Raw genomic sequence first — 21,810 nt, 5'->3', positions numbered from 1 at the left:
GAGCCTGAGGAGGAAGGAGGAGACGCTGGGCCGCCTGGGCTTCTCCAAGTCCACCCAGAGAAGGGAAAAGTCAGAGAGTCTTACTTTTCCCCCACACCTGGAGGCAGAGCTGGCCCTTGGGGACTGAAGCAGCACTTCAAGCTCACAGCGCCCAGGGGAGAGAACAGGGCAGTGGGTGCTGGCAGGCAGAATGTCAGCCACACCCCTGCCTGAGCCTTGGAAAGGGTGTTACCACCCCCCAGGGCCTAAAGTTCTCTGTGCCAGGAGCTGAGAGCTAGTACCAGTGGGTTCCCATGTGGCCAAGGTGACCCCCTCAGTGAGGGGACTTGTGTGTGTCCTGACACTGCTTCAGCCCCGCAACACTCCCCAAATCACACCCCCTCGTCACTGCAAACCATCCGCATGGTCTTTATTCCCTCTCCCTTTCTCCCAGGTATCCAGTCTGAATTTTTCATCAACACCACCCGAGCAGGGCCAGGGACGTTATCCGTCACCATTGAAGGGCCCTCCAAGGTTAAAATGGATTGCCAGGAGACCCCAGAAGGGTACAAAGTCATGTACACCCCCATGGCTCCTGGCAACTACCTGATTGGCGTCAAATATGGTGGGCCCAACCATATCGTGGGCAGTCCTTTCAAGGCCAAGGTGACAGGTAACCACCAAACACCTTTGAAGTTACTCTCCCCCGCTGTGGAGCTGATCTTCTCAGATTATCAGCAGAGCTATTCAGAAGTAGAAACTGGATGATTTTAGATATGTTTAATTTACTTGAGTCTTGAACGTAAGGAAATGGTAGGACATGTCAGAGGGGAGTGCATGTTTGAAATTTGCAAAATAAGCCGGCAGAATGGGAGTTGAGAAAGCATGTTAGATGGTTTTCTGTCTCTAACAGAAATGTTTACATACTTGAGATCTGACGCATTTGTTTTAGGTCAGGGCCTGAAAAATCCCCTCATTTCTAACCTTCACTTTTAAAATAATCAAAAGTTTTTATTAAATCTATAAAAATATGCCTCCTTCAGAACACTGACAAAAGTATCAAACGGTAAAAACCACCTCACAGCCCATCACCGAAAGTAACCACCATAAATACTGTGAATTCCTTCCACATCTCTCTGTCCTTGGTTCACTGTCATATGAGTAGTATAAGTTTGCTGCAGAAAAATTAAAAATTCAGATAGAAAAATCATATGCAGAGAGAATCATTGTTGATGTTTTGTCAGTGTCCTCCCACACTTCTACAGTATTTATATGTAGAGTATTTTATATAAATGGAAAGATGTCAGTTCTGTAGGGTGGCACCTGTAGTTATATAGGAGGGATTTCCAGGTCAAGCCATTCAAGGCTAGACTCTCCCATATGCCAAGAAAGCCAGATCCAAGTTGTGAGGGGCAGGACCCTAGAACCCCATAGAAGACATTGTGGATGTGAAATGGGGAAGTTGTGGCATTTAGGTCTGGGTGTTGGCGGTGTGAGGTAGGGATGTGGCGGCTTTCAGATCCAAGTGTTGGGGTGCAGGGGCTCTCCTGCGGCTTCAGTGTGGGGCACTTGCCTCTTCTGGCCAGTCACGCCTGCTTCCCTCCCTTCCGTGTCCTAGGCCAGCGTCTGGTCAGCCCTGGCTTGGCCAACGAGACCTCATCCATCCTGGTGGAGTCAGTGACCAGGTCCTCGACGGAGACCTGCTATAGCGCCATCCCCAAGGCATCCTCTGACGCCAGCAAGGTGACCTCCAAGGGGGCGGGGCTCTCGAAGGCTTTCGTGGGCCAGAAGAGCTCCTTCCTGGTGGACTGCAGCAAAGCCGGTAGGCAGCCTGGCCCTGCTCGGGGAAGGGAGGGGCTGGGGGGTCACCCTCTGTGTGCTTCTGTCTGCAGTGCCCACCCACCCATGTAACCCAATTTGCAGGTAATCTTGTTTATTATCCTATTCTGCACTTTTTTGGGGGGTGGGGTGGTAATTAGGCTTATTTATTTGGTTTTTAATGGAGGTACTTGGGATTGAACCCAGTACCTTGTGCACACTAAGCACGTGTTCTACCACTGAGCTATGCCCTCCCCCCTGCACTTAAATATTTTAAAATCATTTTCCTCTTTTGCCTATTGGTTTTTTTCTAATGACCTTAAGATACATAGGAATGGTAGCATTATCCCCATTACACTGAATCAGTAACCTGGCCTCTTCTCTGCCACCAGATGCTTTAATTGCAGCTTGAACTTGGGTATTTATCTGGGTGTCAATGTTTATTCCCTGGGTCCTGGCATCTAGCACATTTGGGCTGGAATCGTGGTTCCACCACTTACTTACTCTTTCCTTCCTTCCCAAAGCTTATCAGCTGTGTGTCCTTGGGAAAGTTACTACATCTCTTTCTGAAAGTCAGTTTCCTCTTCTGTGAAGTGGGAATAACCTTCCTTATGGTTCTTAGAAGAAAAAATGTGATCAGAATAGCCCACCCTTACATAATCCTTACCATGTGCTTCACATATAATAACTCCTCTAAACCTCACAGCAAGCCCCTGAAGTAGGTGCTAGTGCCATCCTGTTTACAGATGGGGACACAAAGGCAGGGACAGGTGACGTTCCATATCCAAGGTCACCCAGCTAGGAAGTGGCAGGGCAGGGACTTGAACCCATATGAGCCCTGCTCATCACTGCCACACTCTCCCACTTCTCAAAGGTCCCCAGCATCATCAGAGAAGCTCAGTAGGCAGTAACTGAGGTCTTTTCTTTGGCTCCCATATCCCCTCCTCTTACTCTGCCTTCTGGGATGCATCCTCATGGAGTAACCACCTTCCTCTGCCTCCCAGGTTCCAACATGCTGCTGATCGGGGTCCACGGGCCCACCACCCCCTGCGAAGAGGTCTCCATGAAGCATGTGGGCAACCAGCAGTACAATGTCACGTACGTCGTCAAGGAAAAGGGGGATTACGTTCTGGCCGTGAAGTGGGGAGAGGAACACATCCCTGGCAGCCCCTTCCATGTCACAGTGCCTTAAAACAGTTCTCATCACATCGTGGGAGGAGTTCTGGTGGTTGCTTTTGTTGCTTGTTTGTAACTCGTTTTATACAAAGTCCTTCAGCCTGTTTGTGGGTCTGAAACCCCCATCCCAAAAACATTGCCCTTTTTTTTTTTAAAGTACCTTCAGAAAGAAGTCCTAGACTTGACTCCTTAGGGATATGTTGGGGACTCGGGAAATGCAAACTCCAATAGGCCCAGCAAATTGGACCTCTTACGGCAAAGACCACCCCTTACAGACAGACTGAGAACACAGACAAGGCTGACATATTTAAGAAATGAAATTGGCTAGCCAGTTTACAAAACAAGTCTTGGGAGGAGAGGCCAGGGAAAAGAGGAGACCTCGTTAGGCTGTTATTTAGAAAAGATGATGTCTTAAAATCATCTTCACCTCTTCCTGTGCCCGTATCACGTAAGAAAATGGTTTTAGGTGGACACCATTGTTTAAACACTACTCATTACCACCCTGACCCTGTCTCTCAAAGGGCAGGGTGTCTGCGGTAATGGACTGGCCCACATGGCTTCTTGGTGCCTCTCCCCTCATCCCGCTACTGTTTCCCTGCAAAGTCATTGCGTGTGACCGTCTTGGTGGCCATGTCTTTGTTTTTGTTTTTAAAGCCTGTTTCATTCGCTGGCTCTGAGGAAATTCTGCAGTGGCAAGCAGCCCCTCACTTGCCAAAGATCCCTTTATTTTTAACCAACCTCGTCCTTAACACACGCTCCAGCCATCTGTCAGTCTGAGTCTTTACCAGCACGTCCACAGAGACCGCAGGTGGGTCCTTGTGTTAGCGGAGGCCTGTCACGTGACACAACACGCCACGACCACCCCCAGTCAGCCTCAGCGTCACTTTTCCTGGGAAATAATTAAAGAGGGAAGAAAGAAAGTCCTGCCGACCTTTGGCTGAAAGTCAGGGAATGGTGGAAGGGGAGGGAAGGACATTAGCTCATTGGTGGTCCTTTACCACTTGCAGAAATAGTGAAAGCTACGTGGCTGACCATGACCGTGTGTTTGGCCCTGACCATGTGTCACCTGAGGCTGTTTGGAAAGCAATACGCAGGTGCAAAATTCCAAAAATGGGGTATAAAGCATTTTGCAGACCTGCTTTGGAATAAAGTTAGTGTTCAGGGCTGCCTGACTGCGGTGTGGTCTGGCAGGCAGGCCTTTCAGATTGACTGCTTAGCCCTGGGGAAGTGGCCTCTGTCATCGTGAGTGCCTCCGTGGATGGAATAGGGTGAGGTGGGTGACCCTTCCTGAGGGGTAGCACGTGGGGGCAGGGGGCAAGTGTTGGCAGAGCCCACCTGTTGGAAACTGGAGCAGCCTGAAGCCTGATGTGAAAGGACCACAGGCCTCATAAACTGGGACGTGGAAGCGAAACTGGAACGAAACGCCAACTGTAAATTGTATCTTATAACTTATTAAATACAACGTTTGCTCCGTGAGCTCCCTGGGTGTTCTTGGATGGTGCCCTTTCTGAATAAATGGTTTGAGTCTCTGACCAGCTCTCCCAAACCCTGGCCAAAAGGACGCAGGTTAAGCAACTTGCCTTGAGAGGAAGCCTTGCCTCCTTTTATGGGGGGACGTCCTGCTTCTCCGCAGGCCTCTGTGGGAGTTTATCCAGAAAGGACTGGCCTGAGAGTGGGGGGTGCAGATCCCAACACAACCTCCCAGAGAGATTTGCTGGGGTTTGTCCTGGATAAGAGTCCCAGATATGGAACGCACCTAGGGGAAGGATGTGGTTTTAAAAAGGGAGAGAGAGAAAGCCTTTTTCCTGATGACCTGGGAAACCCTCATTTTAGGGAGTTTATTCAGGTAAGAAGCTGTGACACCTGTCATCCTACCACCTTTGTACAGCAGGGTTTGGATTTCATGGTGCCGCCCCGCCCACCCCACTCCTCTTCCCCCCATCAGTTCCTCGCCCGTCTGCTTCTCCTTTTTGCTCAGAGAGCTGCTTGCCTCATCCTTAGGACATACCTAGCCCCTTGCCACCTCCTACCCTCGACACTTACTCAGGTGCTGCAGTGACATTTGCAGTCCCAAAGCTCACTTGGGGCAGACCCTGGGTCCCCGCCTTTTGTCCCGAGTGGGAGCTTTACCTCCCAAGTTATCCCACTGTGGGAGCAGGAGCATAGAAGCAAGGGGACCCAGGAGCTCCCCACCCCTAGGCAAGCCCCTGGCAGTCGTCATGGTGATAGGGAGTCCCTGTTGGCCCCCCAGCCCTGCACTGGAGGTGAGGGGTGGAGGGAAAGGCAGAGAAGGAAGACGCTTCTAGGTCCTTTTGTGTGTTTCTTCCTGATACGCAGCTGTTGATCAGGATGCAATTTGTGTACCTCTGAGAGGTGGGAGGAAGATGGGAGGGAAGGAGGTTTCTGTGGGCCTGTGCTGTGAATGACTTTATGGACCGCAGGAGGTCCATGGGCTCTGGGGAGTGCAGGCTCTGTCCAGTGGGTCTGGAGAGGCCACAGAGGCTGTGTTTGCCCACAGAGGAGCACAGGGGCCCAGCCATTGGTTTCTATACCTTGTTGAAGCCTGGCTGGTTTCTGGGAAGGCAGCATCTGTAAATTAACAGCTGGACTTGGGCATCAGGTATGCTAGGGCTTAAGCTGGCTTAGCCTCTCACTGGCTGGCCTCCAGAAGGTTGCTTTGCCTCTCAGAGCGTGCGGGGGTGAGCCTGAGGATCAGATGAAATCCCACTGGGAGCTGTCAGCGTCTTGGCCACTGCTGTCTCTGCCAGAGGTGACGTACCTCCTAGACAGGCTGCTTGGTAGCACCCGAGGCTGCACCTCGGAGTTCCCTGCTGCTTATGTCAAAGACATCGCAGGGTGAAATCTGTGAATCTCTCTGCTGGTCAGTGGCTGGAACCACAGGGCAACTCTTACTTGCTCCTATGGGAACTGACTATTGTTTGTTGCAAACACCTTGAAAACTTTTAAACTTGATCCTGGACAGGCCAGGTGCCAGGTCCTTTCTGACTTTCACTGGTTGACTTTGCCCCTTTCCAACCAAGAGCTGGCTGGCCATCACCCTTTGGTGGCCGATGGAGATTAGGCAGACAGCAGCTGCCCTGCAGAGATCTCCAACCCAGAGGAGGCCTGCCCCCTTCCAGCCTCTTCCTGGTTGAATTTCTTTCTGCACCCAGGGAAGCACTCATCAGCAATGCTGCCAAGAAGGAAACATTTTATTAACATGTCTCTTTGTTTCCAATGCACTTATAAACACGTGGGCCCTTGACCATATGTCTAGTCTTAAGACTTCAAAGGGTCCTTGAAAGCTGCATTTTAATGAGTTTGATGTAAAATGAGTCTGGCGCATAGGGATTTAATTTTCATTTAAAATTGCACAGACTTAAAAATTAGCAGAATTAAAGGTTAATGGCAAAATGAATGCTCAACTCTTGTCAACCCCTCAAATTTGTATTTTAAATGGGGAGCAAAATCGTTAATTTAAGTGCCCTTTGGCCTTAGTGTTTGGCCAAAGGAATGGAATCTTTCCAAGTCTCCATCAACTTGTGGGGTGGAAGGAGCTTTTATAATCAGAGTATTTCACTAATGAAAACTCTTTTTTCCCAGAAACACATCTTGTTTAGCTAATTTTCTTTTTCTCCTCACAATAGCAAATCATAACTCCAAGAGGGAGTGAAAATGTCACATCGCTCAAGGCAAGCCTAAACCCAAGATTTTCCCCCTCTGGCTTTGTCCTCAGGATGCTGCCCAAACACATGGTGGGAGGAATCCTTCTAAACAAAGGGATCTTTTTTGCTTTGTGATAAGGCTTTTGTCTGGGCCCCTGAGCCTACAGGGGACCAGCTCATGTGCAAGGAATTTAGGGTGGCCTACCCCACACCCCTTCTCTCTTCCTCAAGAGTTCTCCAAAGCAGGCAGGCAGGAGATGGGGGATTTACGAGCCTGATGTTTGGCTCACCTCCAAGGGCGTTTTCATATTTGGGGCGTGCTTATCTCCCCAGGACAAAGCTCGGGGATGAAAGAACCTGCAAAGCCTTTTATTGCTCATGTTACTCCCTCTGCCCTGACCACCGCCCTCCCTGGCACCAGGATGCCTCTCCCTGTCGGCATGGGCATTCTTAGGGCAAAGCTGAAGCTGAACACTGCTGGGATGATCTCAGAGGAGAGTGATGTCTTGGCAGAGGCACCAAGCCCCAGAAATGCCAGCTTCAGGCCCAGTTGGTACAGGACAATAACCTTAATGTGTAAGAAATGCTTAGAAAGCAGCAGGTCAGATGCTGCAGGTTCAAGTCTGGATTCCAATCCCAGCTCTGCTACTCCCCAGCTCAAACACCTCAGGCTTCTCTGTGCCTCAGTGCCTTTATCCATAAAATAGGAAGATCATAGGAAACATCCATCCCAAGAGTAACCTCTAGAATGGTCCCACAACCCATCCATCCCTTGATTGGCCTCGGCAGGCCCTCCCCGACCCAGAGCTGCTGGGAGAGGGGCTGCCTGAAAGTTGGCAAGATTCAGCAACCCAAGGCACAGTGGAAGGGGTGCCTCAGTGAGGGAAAGGGTGGTTTGTGGGGAAGACATTTAGTGACATGGTTATTAGCACAGGCTAGTAAGTTCAAATCCTGGTCCTGCCTTGACCTCAGGCAGATTGCTTACCCTCACTGAAAACAGTGCCTCCATTTTTTCTCCCATGAAACAGGGTAATGGGATCTACCCCATAGAGTGTTCTGGAGTTAACTGACAAAAATGCACATGAAGAATATCACTGTATCCACTCCGTGGTAAGGTTCACAAAATTACTATTACTCATGCAAGGTGCCTAAAATGATTCTTTGGCTCTGAGAGCTTAAATCCAGAGGGGCTACTTTAAAGACAGATAAGCACTAAGTCCTAGGAGAGGCCCTTATGGACAGAGCCCAAGTCTGGAGATTAAGGTTGGACCGCATCCTTGGGAGTGGGTAGGGTGGGTCCTTGGTAGCCTGGGGGCATGGCGGGAAAGGTGGGAGGAGAGCCAGGTGAGTCAGATGCACCTGTGTCCCTGCTCACACCACCCCTCCCCCACCCCCCAGCCTCCCCTGGCTTTTGAGAAGCAGTTGACCCCTTTTCCCTTAGCACAGGCCTGCCGCCTGCCCCACATCTTCCCAGAGGTTACTGGTGGCTTTTAAATAAGTTTTTAATTCTAGAGTAAGAAAAATTGCAAATAACAATGCCAGGCACTGACTCAGGATTATCCCCAGTTTTTTACAGAGTTTGCCAGGGCTCAGAGTGTGTGAGTGATGATCAAGATCGTGTTAAAACCCAGAAAGTCTGAATTAAAAAATCTGGGGCCTTGAACGGGGTCAGAAGGCTGTGTGCAGCTCACAGGGGCCTGGCACAGGGTTGGTTCCCACAGACACAGGAACTGAATCTGAAGGCGGTTCTCCTTGTGGGCCATTGGCTGTTCTGGGACCCACTGGAAGGCAGCACTTTGAGGGCACTTCCCTGCACCCTCCCACTCCCCTCCCCTTCTGGGGGAGCCTGTCCACTTGCAGGTCTGGTTGTCTGCCACATGGGCTGTTGTCACGACGACCGCCAGAGGTCGCCTTGGACACAGGAACTGCAGGGCACCGAGGGCAGCCCAGTGGTCTGTCAGGAACGCAAGGGGTCTCTGAAGCGCCGAGGAAGGGGACACCCACTTGTTCCCTCTTCTGCTCCAGACACCTGGACTTACCAGTCTGGGGGAGGGGGCAGTCTCGACCCAGGAGCTTTCTTGAGTTCTGGCATCAGACCCTGCTCCATGACCATTTGACCCCAGGGTCCAGCCCCCTAACTTTTCTTCCTCCATCCTTCCCTCACCCCACCCCTTAGCAACAGAGCCAGTGTGCAGTGTTCATGGTTCAGTCAAAATTAAAAGACACTTCCTCCAGGAAGACTTCCTGGACCATCCTCCTAATTCCTTGCCTGCCCCTCTGTCCAGTTTTCTGAACTGAGAAACCTTCAGGGCAGGAAGCCTATACCCTTAGTGCCTGGCACAGGGTCAAGAGCAAGTGAATGTTGAATGAATAAAGGAGAGCACACCCAGCAGAGGGTGTGAGGATCCAGGAGGCTGACTACTGGTGCTGCTGAGGTGACCGGTGGGTCCTCCTCTGCCTCACCCTGCCTGTGCCTTTCTCATGATGCTTGTCAACATTCTGTCAGAGTTTTGTGTCTGAAACACAGATGTGGGGTTTGGGGTCAGTCCCGGTGCAACCATCTAACATTGCTGAGCTTCAGTTTTCTCATCTGAAAAACTGACATAAGACAGAGCCTATTAGTAAGCCAGTGGGAGGACTGAGTGAGGTCACTCGGTACAGCCCCCAGCCCAGGGCCTGGCACAGAGTAGGCACCACCACACACAGCAGTGTGCCCTGGGGCAGGCACAGCACTTCTCCCACCCCCACTTCCCCACCTGGAAAGGAGGTGGTGAGAGCCCCAGTGACGGAGGAGGGATGCTTAAGGCATACAGAGCACAGCTTGGCAGCTGGTACCTGGCAGGTGCTTTTTAATCGTCAGCTGACATTTTTGATAGCTTCCTCTGAGCCAGGCACTGTCCCCGGTGGTTATACACTGTCCTGTCATTCTCGACATTAGGGTAGTTCCCATGATTATCTCACTGTACAGATGAGGCCATGCAGTGGCAGAGTGTGTCTGAGGAACTCGGCCCCAGCCAAGTGTCCAGAGCTTGCTGGGGGTGGAGACTGGGCCTCTCTTTGGACCCCCTTGGGTGCCTGGCACATAGTAGGTGTACACTGGGGTTTGCTGAATGGAATAGAGACTGTGGAACCCCATGTGCCACCTGGTACCCTCTGGGTATAGTGGGGGAGGCCTGGGCCCTCTAGGGCAGAAAATAGCCCTCTGCCAGGCACCCTGGGTAGTGTCGCCTTTGCTCCCTTTTCTAGCCTGGTCTGTCACACTGTCTGTAGGTGGCCCCCAGTCCCTTAAGCAGCCCAGCCCCTCCTCTCCTGTAGGGCCTTGGCAACACAGACCTCATTGGCTGCACATATCCTTGGAAACAAGGCACCAGCAGTGCAAACACAGGCTGCAGAATGTTTCCTCCCTTCCCCACCCTCTCCCCCACCGCCATGAGGCATCTGTTCACCTCCCAGAACCAAGCCTGCTGGCAGGAACACATCCAGAAGGAGGTCGCTGCCAGGGTTGCCTGGAACATCAACTATGGCCACAAGCTCCCAAAGGAGGGGCCCATGCCCAGGAAGCGGCTCCAGCGGGCCCCCTTCAGGTCAGCCTTGGGAGTGGGGCCATCACCAGCCACTAGCTCCCGTGACAGCAAGCTGGAGACCAGGGAGGTCCAGGATCGGCTGTCCAGGGGAGTGGGTGTCCAGGGCCCTCAGCCCAAGGGAGACCGAGTTTGGGAGGCCCAAAGAGCAACTCGAGGGTCAACAGGCCAGACCAAGCCAGAGGGCTTAGCAATGAGGCAGGTCCCCCCGAGCACCCTGCAGCTGCTCTTCCAAGGCATCTCCCACGATGGCCAAGGCCGGGACTTATACCTCCAGGAGCGGCATCAACAGAAGCTGGAGGAGAAGTTTCTGTACGCGATCCTGTCATCCTGGGAGTATGGCTGGCATGTGGGTAAGGGCCACCACCCTCTTGCCATTCCAGGGTTTCTCAGGCAGGCCCAGCCTCATCCCTTATCCACTCACTAACCAGCGCATCCCTCTGGCTCACTGTTTTCTGAGCAGGACTTCCAGGCCTTTGCATATTCTGGTTTCTCCACCTAGAATGCTCCTCCTGACCCTCCCTCTGCTAACTTTCATGTCACCTCCTCTGGGAAGTCTTCCAAGAGTCCTCCAGGCAGATTAGTTGAGCCCATCTTTCTGTTTCTGCAACAAGCACTGGTCCCACTGCGTCACCATTTCTTGAGTATCCACCTAGCCTGGTGAGCCCTTGGGGTTCCTTAGGACTTCTTAGTTAACTGTATTTGTAACCTCCAAGCTCCCAGCTTAGGGCTGGCACTCGACAACTGTGGAATAAATGAATATGAACTAGGGAGTGAGGCCTTGATTTGGAGTCAGAAAGTGTGAGTTCAAATCCTGTCCCCACCACTTCCAAGTGGTGTGAGCTCGAACAAGAACCTTATCTTCTCCAGGCCTGTTTCCTCATTTGAAAAATGGGAATAAATTAGTCCCTCCATTTGTATGTCACAGAGTTTTTGAGGAAAAAGCACTCTGAACAGAAACTATCCTCACAAAGCCCCATGAGGTGGGTAGGACACACATTCATTCATTTAACCTGTAGTCCTGTCATTCAGAACAGCCAGTTGAGGGAGATCTGGAATCACTGAATCCCAGCTCTGCCCCAAAATGATTTAGTGAATGAACAGGCACAGAAGAGTGACTCAGTTTGAAATTATGAGGCTGGGTTTGAATTCTGGTTCATTCATTCATTTAATGAGTGTTTATTGAGCACCTGATGTGTGTCAGGCTCTTTTTGTTCCGAGATGGACAACAGGAAACAAGACAGACATGGCTCCTCAGAGTGGGCTGACAGCACACACGGATATATGATATAGTGTCAGGCAGTGGTCCGTGCTACCCAGCTGCACTTTTCAAATCTTCACCGTCACAGGAGCCATCTGGTGATCTTGTTAAAATGTAGGTTCTGATCCAGCAGTGGGGTTAGGGATGGGGCGAGATTCTGCACTTCTAACAAGCTCCCAGATGACACTGCTGCTGCCAGCCCATGGACCACACTTGACGGTCAAAGCTATAGAAAGACATTAGGAGGAAATGGAGACTAGGGGGCTGCTATGGGAGATGGGGTGGTCAGGGAAGGCCTGCTGGGGAGCTGATTCTGGATGCCCCCTGGGTACTAGGGCAGTGCTGGGTTTGGGGCCCAGACAGGGAGACTGTTTTCTTCCATAGTGGTTCTGCTAAGCCCTCAGTTGCTCCCAGAAGCTCTGGAACATTCTGTAACCCTCTGGCCTCATGCCCCTAACCCAGCCAGTTCAGAGGCCAGATGGGGAACAGATGACAGACCTTCTGCTGACCACTTGTCCCCCTTCCCCAACAGTTTCAGACAGGAGCTGCGTCATCCCAGTGGGTGCAAACAGCCATGGGAAGAAGGATTGAAGGCACTGTCTGGGCCCCAGCTGGGTCAGCTCCAGATGCCTTTTATACATAGAAAGCACCAGTCTGGTGCCTGGCACATAGTAAATGCTCAAGAAATGGTAACTGGTATTAACATTATCATTATTATTATTATTATCATTAATTCCACAGGCAGGATTTGCAGCCTATGGGCATTTGGGGAGCCAGTTCAGCCTTGGACAGGACCCTGGTAGTGCTGACTGTGGAGCACTGGGATGGGCGGGGTGTCACTAGACAAAGGGAGAAATGTGATGAGCGGTGGGCTTGGGGTAAGAAGGAGGTCAAAGTAGTTAACAATTAGAATGACCTGAGTGCCACCCACCCAGGCAGATCCTGGTCATGGAGCCAAAGCAGGGTGTTGAGGTTCCCAGATGTACCCTTTAACTATTGGATCCTAGGAAGGAAGGGGAGGCCTGAGGTAGGGGTCAAGGCATCCAAGGGGCAGTGCTGTTCCTAACTGCACAGAAACATCACTGTTTGAACAACTGAGGCAGCTGTGGCAGTGATTGCCTGTTTGACCCTCAGCCCTTTGGGTTGGGGTCAGGATGGCAGGAGGAGGGGTGGCCCCTGCTCACCTGGGCCCTTGTGTTCCAGGCGACACCATGAAGGACACCAGGGCTCCAACTCACGCCCGGTCCCAATCCATCACAAAGACCTTTTACATCAAAAGTAGTGTCTTCAACTTTCCAGGGCGAACAGACCAGCTAATGTGAACCCACTGGGGGTTCGGAAGCTGCTGCTTCCTTCTCCCAGGGCCCATCTGGACCCTGCAGAGCAGAGACATTGCCAACCCCACCCACCCACCCTCCCTCTCTCCATCCCTGCCTCCTCTGCCGGGAAAAAATGGGCACGAGTGTTACCGTGGGTGGGGTGCACCTCTGGGACTTGGGGGGCCCACCTGCTGCCTCTTGTCTGCCCTCACGGGGCTCAGCCCCTTGCAGGGCTCCCCACCCACACCATCACCAGCAGTGCTGCTCTCCTGAGGGAAACCATGGAACCTCCAAGTGCTCTAGCTGCAGGCTGGGAGCAGAGGAGGGGCTCATTAAGTCCGTCAGGTGCTCAGGGGACAGGGGTCCTCTCCCTGTCCTTACTCTCTACACTCTGTTGAAGGACCTACAGCAGAACTACTCGGTCCCAGTATCCCACAGTTCAGGACAGAAGTTGTTCCATGTTTTCTTTCCGTTTCTCTCATCCCCAAGAACCTGCATGGGTCAGTGTTGCCTCACTGCTATAACAAACAGCCCTGAAATCCCAGTCACTTAAACTTATTTAAAAAATAAGGATGTATCTCTTACAGCACAGTGCAATCTGATGTCAGGTGGGCCACCTGCCGCAGGCTGGTCTTGGGATCCAGGCTTCTCCCATCTGGTGGCTCTACCATCTCCTAGGGCCTCAGAGTTGTTCCCTGAATCTTCTACCCACAACTGGGGGACGAGGGAAGAGACAGAGCCTGGAGAGAACACGCCCACCTTGACCACCTTGGCCAGGAGCTGGCAAATGTCACTTCCTGTCACATTCTGCTGGTGAGAACGAGTCACATGACTTGTAGATGTGAGAAGTCTGGGAATGCTGTGTGAGCGGGTGGCCAGGAAGAAGAGGAGAAAAGATCCTCAAACATTTAGCCCATCTCTGCTGTGGAGCCCGATGTGTCCTGTGGCTGCTCTTGGGTGGATTTGAGCTCAGCCACCACCCTAAATTCACAAGTCCCTTCCTGTATGAGTTTAGGAATGCCATAACAAAGGACCACAAACTGGGTGACTTAAAACAACAGAAATTTGTCTCACAGTTCTGAAAATTAGAAGTCTAAAAATCATGCTCCCTCTGAAATCTGCAGGGGAACCTTCCTGGCTTCTTCCTGGTTCCTGAGGGTTTGCTGGCAATCCTCAGCCTCCACTGATTTGCAGCTGCAAAATTCAGTCTCTGCCTGGGTCATCACGTGGTGTTCTCCCTGTGTCTCTGCCTTCAGATTGCCATCTTCTTATCAGGACACCAGTCACACTGAATTAGGGGCTCACACTATTCCAGTATGACCTCATTTTAACTAATTATATCTTCTATGACTCTATATCCAAATAAAGTCACATTCTGAGGTATTGGCAGTTAGAACTTCAACATATGTTTTTCGATGGGACACATCCAATGCATAACACCTGCCTTCTGATAGCTAAACTTTAGTTATTGGTGTCATCTTAATGCACCTTCCTCCTTTCCTTGGGATGAGTTCCCTCCTGGAATCCTAGACATGTCAGATGTCCCTACCTGGCAGTCTATCCAGCGTTGGTGCACACAGCCTCTCATTGCTTACAAGGGCTTGGGCATGTAGGGAGCCAAGGGAGTCATCCTGCACACAGCTCTTTGTGACACCAAAATGCTCACGGGCACATCTGGCTTAATCAGGGCCCTGTGGTACGCTTCTACCTGACTTGGCCAAAGAGCAGCCCCTCAGACTGGCCAGAGAAAGAACTGGGCAAACCAACAGCTCTGTGAGGATCATCCCCAGAGGAATTTTCTGGGTCTTTCCTGGTTTGCCTCTTAGCCTGAAACTCCACAAAGGAGCTAGTAGTTTTAAAACTGCAAATCGGGCTAACTTGCCTGGGTTTTCCTTACCAACTTTGGGAAAGTTCTTGAGTGGGAAAGAGCAAGAAGCAGAGAGCATGAGCAAAGGCCGTGTGTGCATGTGATTCTGCTGGAACTTGCACTGCAGCCTCGCACAAGAGGTATGTGACAAACACCTGCTGGATGTAATCAAATGCCAGATACCGCCTGGGTTCCTCAGGGTCATTTGACTGAATGCAACACACATTGACCTGATAGCTCCCAGGGGCCCCTGGGGCACAGCGGGGACAGATCTTCTTGGAGCTCACCGTACAGAGTGAGAACAGTGAGCAGGAGGGAAATGGGCATTTTTGGAGCACAGAAGGGGCACCTGAGCCAGCATGGGGGTCGGGGTAGGCTTCCTGAGGAAGGTCAGTTATTTCTGTCATTAAATGAAACAATGCTCAGAAAATGCCTAGCAAGTGCCTGGCACTACATATATGAGTTATATTAATTATTATTACAATGCTGTCTATCAGCAGCAAGTCTACAAAGCTGCTTAGAAGAGGATAGGCTGTCACAACGGCAGCTTTTCTCGCTGGGATTTTGCAAATAAAGTAAGCCTTCCGGAACATGATTTGAATAACTATTTTTTCAATTCTCCCAAGGATGGTACCACATAGCTAGCACACTCTAGAAGCATGGGAAAGAGGCTGATTCATTACAAGCTGTTCCAGGATGTTAGGGCTTAGTTCTTCTGGAGAACCTATTTATTTCTGTATTTAATGAGCACCTATGTTACATTTGCTATGTGCTGGCCTTATTCTAAGGCTGCACTGTCCAATTTCATAGTCATGAGCCACATGTGTCTGCTGAGCGTTTGAAATGTGTCTCATCCAAACTAAGATGTGCTGTAAGTATAAAAGACATAATGGATTTCAGAGGTTTAGTATGATAAAAAACATAAAATAGCTCATTAATAATTTTAATATTGAATCACATGCTGAAATGACCAAATCTGGATATTGTGGGTTAAATCAAGGATCAACAGACTTTCTCTGTTAAGGACTAGGTATGAGAAATTTCAGTTTTGTGGGCCATCCATCTGAACAAAGCAAATACTCAACTTTTCTGTTTCAATGTATTGTTTTTTTGTTTTGGGGAGAGAGGGAGATAGGTTCGTTTATTTACTTCTTTAATGGAGGGACTAAGGATTGAACCCAGGATCTCATGCATGCTAAGCACCTGCTCTACCATTGAGCTACACCCTCCCCACTCTGTTGCAATGTAAAAGCAGCTATGGCTGATACATAAACAGATGGGCATGGATTTATTGTTTCATAAAACTTTATTTAAAAAAACAGGTGGTAGGTTAGATTTGATCCACTGCCTGTAGTTTGCTGACCCCCTATATTAAATAAAATCTATTATTAAAATTAGTTTTCTTTTTGCTTTCTTAATGTGGCTACTAGAAAATTTCAAATTGCAAATTGACTCATGCTATTTGTATTGAACAGGGCCGATCTAGGCATTTTATAAATATTAAGTCTGAGGGTTACTCTGTTACTCTGGGAGGTGTGTGTGTGTGTGTGTGTGTGTGTGTGTGTGTGTGTGTAGGGGGTATGTGTGAATTCTGATGACAACCTAAAGAGAGTGCATGGAGTTGGCGCCTTGGCCCGGCTTCCCCACTACTGAGTATGGAGTCCAAGGGCAGAATGGTAGCTACTTCTTGGGGTTATGTGAACTTCTGCCCTGGCTCTAGCTTCATCCTTTGACTGAAGGGAAGTTCCCTGAAAGACCACCAGGTGGTGCTGTCAAACCACAGGGTACCATGGTTGGACCAGAGGAAACCTGCATTGTCTGCTGGGCTCTGCCATCCATTTGTCGTGTGGCTTTGGATCTCAATTTCCTCACCTGTAATAAGGGGTTAGATTAGACTAGTGAAAACAAGAACTTTGGGTCCATACTGACCTGATTTGACTTCTGACTCCATCAGGGCCCACATTATGACTTTTGTGGGTCTTTTAGAGCACTTTGCCTTCACAAATCCCTTCTTCCTAAAAAAAAAAAAAGAAAGAAAAAAAAGTAAAAATTATATTTTACAACATTAGTATAAAGACACATATGTTAATGTTATATGTTAAAATTTTGCTTCAATTTAAATTTTCACCTTTTTGCCTCTTATTCCTATAGAAATTAAAACATTTCTGTGGCCCTTAAAAGTATTATGGCCCTAGGCCCTGTGCTTACTATGCTTCATGGGAGACTCACCGGCTTCATTGCTCACCAGCTGTGTGACCATGGGCAGGTTGCTTAACTTCTCTGGGCCTGAGTTTCCTCATTTATAAAAATGGGATGACAACAGAGCCCACCTTTTTCGTGCTGTTTGTTGGAACGTCGTGTATACCATGCCTTCTTAGAATACAGCCTGGCAGAGGCAAGCCTTGGCAAATGGCAGCTGTTACTGTATTATTATTATTATCATCTTTAAAGACATTTTCAGCTCTAACCTCCATGAAACTATTAAAATATCTCAAACAAGCAGGAATCTCAAAATAAATAGGATAGAAAAATAAAGGAGTTTTTGCAAATGACTAACACATCTTGCCATCGGGGAACTCATATGAGGTAGGAAAACCGGCTTGTAACAACAATCAGCCGTAACCCAGGCCAGTTGGGGAATACGGGCCAGGTGGGCCGACCCTCGAGAAAGAAGCGCTAGCCGCATGTGCGTACGTACTTGCGTGCCTTGCGTGCGTACATGCGTACGTGCCTTTGCGTGCGTGCCTTGTGTTCGTACGTGCGTGCAGGCGTCTGACTGGAGCGTTCCTCTTAGAGCGGGGAAGTTTGCGTAGCGTCCTGAAAGCCTTGAAAGCCCTAGGCCTACAGAGAGAGGAGGGAGGGACGTTGTGCTCAAGGCGAAGAAGGGCTAGAGGGGAGGGTGCTTTAGGCAGAGAGAACAGAATTCCAAAGGCCTGAGGCAGGAGGGCGGACCACGGTGAGATTTTACCTTTAGTTGGATTTTAAGGTTTTAGTTCTTGTGTCCCTGGTGCCCTTCCATTTTATCCTTCAAATGTTCTTTGAGAAACTGCCAATACACTGGAGGGCACGGTTAATTTTTTGTAATCTGTAACCTGTCCTAGCAAAAATGACTCCCTAACTTTGTAAGTTAGGGGTTTCCACCTGCAAGGATTTCTAAAAGAAAAATTATAACAATTCTACTACCTTTTGCTCAAATATTTTGTTTATTTTTTTTAAAGGTTAACTCTGTAAAGGCTGTTGTTCTTTACCCCAAGATGACATGCTAGTACCCCCTGAGTATAATTAATTCCACAAAAATGTATTGCGCAGTGACTAAGAAGACCCAGCTCTGCCCTCATAGAGGTTGTAGGCTGGGGACAAGGAATAGACATTGGACAAATAATTACACATATGATGAGAGCTAGGAAGGGGACACACAGGGCAGCCTGGGAAGGTGTGACTAGGGGTCCCAAAATAGACTAGAGAGAGCAGGTAAGGGAAGGGCTTCCTGACTGAGCGACATTTACACTGAATTTTGAAGAATGAGAAGTTTGCTAAGGGAAGGAGGAAAAGAATGATCCAGGAGGAGGCAAAATAGCATGTGAAAAGGCCCAGAGGCTGGAGAAGCGTGAAGAATGGAACTAAGTGGTGATGTGGCTATAGAGTATACAGATGATTGAAAATGGAGTTTGAAAGGTAAGTGAAAGCCAAGAGATTCAGGGCTTTGTAAGCACTTGGGTCTTTTTTTTTTTTTTTTTTTTTGGTTCTAGAACTTTATTTCTAGACAATCAGCAGTTAATTCTCATGCACATTAACTGTAGATTTTTGAAAGTAATGAGAAGTACATAGGTAACCAATGTATAGAGCTTGTTTGGTGAGTCTTCGTCTTCATTACTTTTCTGGACAACCGCAGATGGATATGGTTTGGGACGTGCCTTATTCCTTTGGCCCAGACAGCTTTGTTGAGCCTTGTGTCAATGCGCACATCTGGAGTTCCCATCTCCTTCATGGCAAATTTCTGAATTTCTTTGAGTGCCCAAGGCGCATGCTTCTTGAAACCCACTCCGTGGATGTGCTTGTGAATGTTGATAGTGTATTCTCCAGTCACCACCTTGATGATGGCGACCGGCCCTTCTTGTTCTTGCCCCCCTTCCTTGTGGGAACCATTCTGCCTGGCAGGGTTGGAAAAGAAGGGTGCAGTGGATTGTGGGAGGAGGACATGGGTCTTTATCTGGAAATAAATGGGGAGCCATTGAGGGTTTGAGGCAGGGGTGGAGATAGAATGACATTTGCATTTTATGAAGCACACCCTGGTTGTTGAGAGCAGATTGTAGGGGGCAAGGGCAGAAGTGAGGAAGGTGCAGATGTCAACAAAGAAAGAGTTGGTGACTTGGACGAGGGCAGCCCCCTTTGCCCTTGGCCCCGTGAAGCCTGGGGAGCCAAGCCATCCTTCATCTAGTGTTCCATTCAGGGCACTCGCTGTTTCCCAACCCACTTTTTCAGAAGAATCGAGTGTGTGTGTGTGTGTGTGTACACATGTACAGGTACATGTGTGCATGCATGCACATCCTTGTTTCCTTGAAATTCCCTTAGTTTTACTTACTTTCATAGCTTCCCTAAAGCTTGAAGCTACTGTTGCCAGAGTCCATTGGGACTGTGGTTACCTACTCCTTCTTCGAGACGTGCCATGTGGGGAGGTGACTTGGGAACACTGGCTCCTCACTGTGGCCTCTGCTTTCAGGGCCATTAAGTGGAAGCCTTGATGGAGAGACTTGGTGGCTGATACAGGTGTGACCCTCTCACCCACACACCCCGCTGGCGAGGTGCCTTTTCTCCTTCTGGGAGGAAGGAGGGATGTGACCTCCAGTTTGTCACCTTTTCCTCTCCTGGTCTGGCAGTGCCGTTTATACTTTTCTTCTCCAACCCAAGGGAGAAACGGGAGCCAGGACTGTGGAACTGGAGGAGCTCCCTACCCCCCGCACCCCTCCACCAACCCACAGGATGAAGGGCACTGGGAGTGTGTCTGTCTGAGGCAGGAAGAGGGTGTTGATGAGGAAGAGAAAATAACAAGGACTGGAAGTAGGGGCATCTCCATTTCTCAAGACTCACTTGCCAAAATACTTGAGTGACGAGTGATAAAGAAATGGGAATTGGGCCTGATTCCTTGTGTGGCAATAACTCATTCTAAATAATTGAGAGTCATATCTACCCAAAGGCTTAAGTGGCCTACCCTTTGATGGAGAAAGTCTTTTGTTGAAGGCTTACTAGGTGTCAGGCACATAGTCAGTGTTTTATGTGCATTCTATTATTTAAACTTCACCCAGGAGGCTGATTCTCTTTTTATTCCCATATTATACGTAAGGAAACTTATGGATAGTGACCTACTCAAGGTCTCACAGCTAGGAGGTGGAGCAGAGTATGGCTTCAAAGTGAACCTGTCCCCTACACCATGCTACACCTTTTCTCACTGAGGAGGGCTATGAGAGTGGGTTCAAGATCTGGGCCTCAGTAAGTAGTTAATGAAAGAAAAATCTGGTCCTCAGATCACCTAGGAGCTTGTTGGAAATGTAAGTTCAGAGACCCAACCCCAGACCTCCAGAGACAGACTCCAGGGGTCCTGGGCCCTGGGAATCAGCATGTTAACAGGTCCCCTGAGATTTCAGACCCTCTGGACAAAGCCAAAGGTGGAAGAGTGCATAGAACCAGGGTACATCCCCCTTCTCCCAACAGCCATGGGACCTCCTTGTCCTAGCCAGGTCAGGTGACCCAGAGAGGCGGGAGGATGTCTGTGGCTCTGAGTTGCAGCCAGTGAGAAGAAGCCTCACTGCGTCCCCTCTTGCCCAGCAGAATTTTCCCAGAATGAGAGCTGGCTGATGCCTGTGGCTCCCACAAGCTGCTCCAATCCAGGGAGAGAGAGATGTCTTGTCGCCAAGGAGGCCGCAGGGTGGCAGGACCAGAACAGAGCCATGGACAGGCTCACTTAGTGTCTAGTCCACCTCCCCTGCCTCTCTCGCCCAGCACAGGGCTCATGTCCCAGCCATGTCGCTGGCCTTTGGGGCAAAAGGATGATCCTCTCCTCCAAAATAAGCTCATTTATGAATTGCCTGCTTAATCATTTTGGACCTTGGAAACTGGAAGTTTTCCTGGGACAGTGAGCTCTGCTTGAAAGAAGGGGTGACAGAAGCTTTACAGCCTTGCTGTACCCCTACAAATTCCAACAAGACCTCTGAGGTTAATTGGATGTTTGGGGAAAATGATTTCTCCCATTAAAGCAGTGACCAGTTGATTTTATTCCCTTAGATGTAACCAAATTTCAAAAATCAGGCTTATAGTCTCTTTTTCTTATATCAAACTCACATAGTCCTTGGTATATTTAGGAAACTCAGCAGGAAGTAGGACCACACACATTGTATGCTAAACTCTGTATTTCTCAAGGATACGTTTGGTGCTTATTTATGCAGACTCTGTAAGAATATGTAAGCTGGTAAAAGGAGTTGCTTCTGAGACAGGAAACCAGGGATAGGGGGCCAGGGTGCAGCATTCCTTGTCACTGCTTATTCCTTGGTACTGCTTGCAGATTTAGTCCTGTTCATGTACTACTTGAACAAAGAAGCAATGTAAGGGAAAACAAAGCAAAACAAACAAAAATGGTCACCATGGATACAGGTAAAATGGTGCCTCTCTGCTGGACTCCTCTGCAAGTCTTTAGTTGTAGAAAGATAACAGAATCCTCCAGTCCCTGCCAGCCAGCTGGGCGTTTGTCCTACCAAGTTCCCCAAGGAGCCCAAATAGTGGCCTTGGTGACGAATACAACGTGGTGAATGTCACAATAGGGGTATGGCATACGTTTGGGTGGGGCCAGGGGCTCTTAGCTCAGGCTTTGGGATGGGCTGAGCCGAAGTCCAGAAGAAGGGAGAATTTGGGGCACTTGGGGAAGGGGCCATTCTGCTGGGCATAAAGTGCACTGTGGGACAAAGGTAAGGCTGACATGACAGGCCAGGTAACAGCGACCTGGGTGGGTGCCTAAACACCTAAACTCCAGGTGGTGACAGAAGCTCCTGAAGGATTTAAAAGAAGGGTGTGGGAATGGGGTAGGCTGTGGTCAGATTGGAATTTCAAAGGATGACACTGGTGCTTACTGGGCTGGCTGGGCTGGAGGACTATT

At 49.5% G+C, this 21,810-nt stretch overlaps 1 protein-coding gene and 1 pseudogene across 3 annotated transcripts in view; one reads left to right on the top strand and one right to left on the bottom strand.

The window, feature by feature from the left end:
- The window catches only part of FLNB (filamin B), a 128,651-nt gene extending 124,202 nt beyond the window's left edge, over window positions 1-4,449 (top strand). For all 3 annotated transcript variants that reach the window (XM_064496384.1, XM_064496383.1, XM_064496382.1), the window contains 3 exons: window positions 434-652; window positions 1,598-1,801; window positions 2,802-4,449. In XM_064496384.1, coding sequence (XP_064352454.1) covers window positions 434-652; window positions 1,598-1,801; window positions 2,802-2,989 — 611 coding nt within the window. In that variant the 3' untranslated portion in view covers window positions 2,990-4,449. The remainder of the gene's footprint in view (window positions 1-433; window positions 653-1,597; window positions 1,802-2,801) is intronic.
- A 13,984-nt stretch (window positions 4,450-18,433) lies between these two features.
- Window positions 18,434-18,812, bottom strand: LOC105089829 (large ribosomal subunit protein eL31-like; annotated as a pseudogene).
- Between the last annotated feature and the right edge of the window lie 2,998 nt (window positions 18,813-21,810).

This window comes from Camelus dromedarius, chromosome 17 (assembly GCF_036321535.1).
Source record: "Camelus dromedarius isolate mCamDro1 chromosome 17, mCamDro1.pat, whole genome shotgun sequence".
Taxonomy (NCBI): domain Eukaryota; kingdom Metazoa; phylum Chordata; class Mammalia; order Artiodactyla; family Camelidae; genus Camelus; species Camelus dromedarius.
Note: the sequence above shows the minus strand (reverse complement) of the source record. Positions and strands in the feature narration are given on the sequence as shown.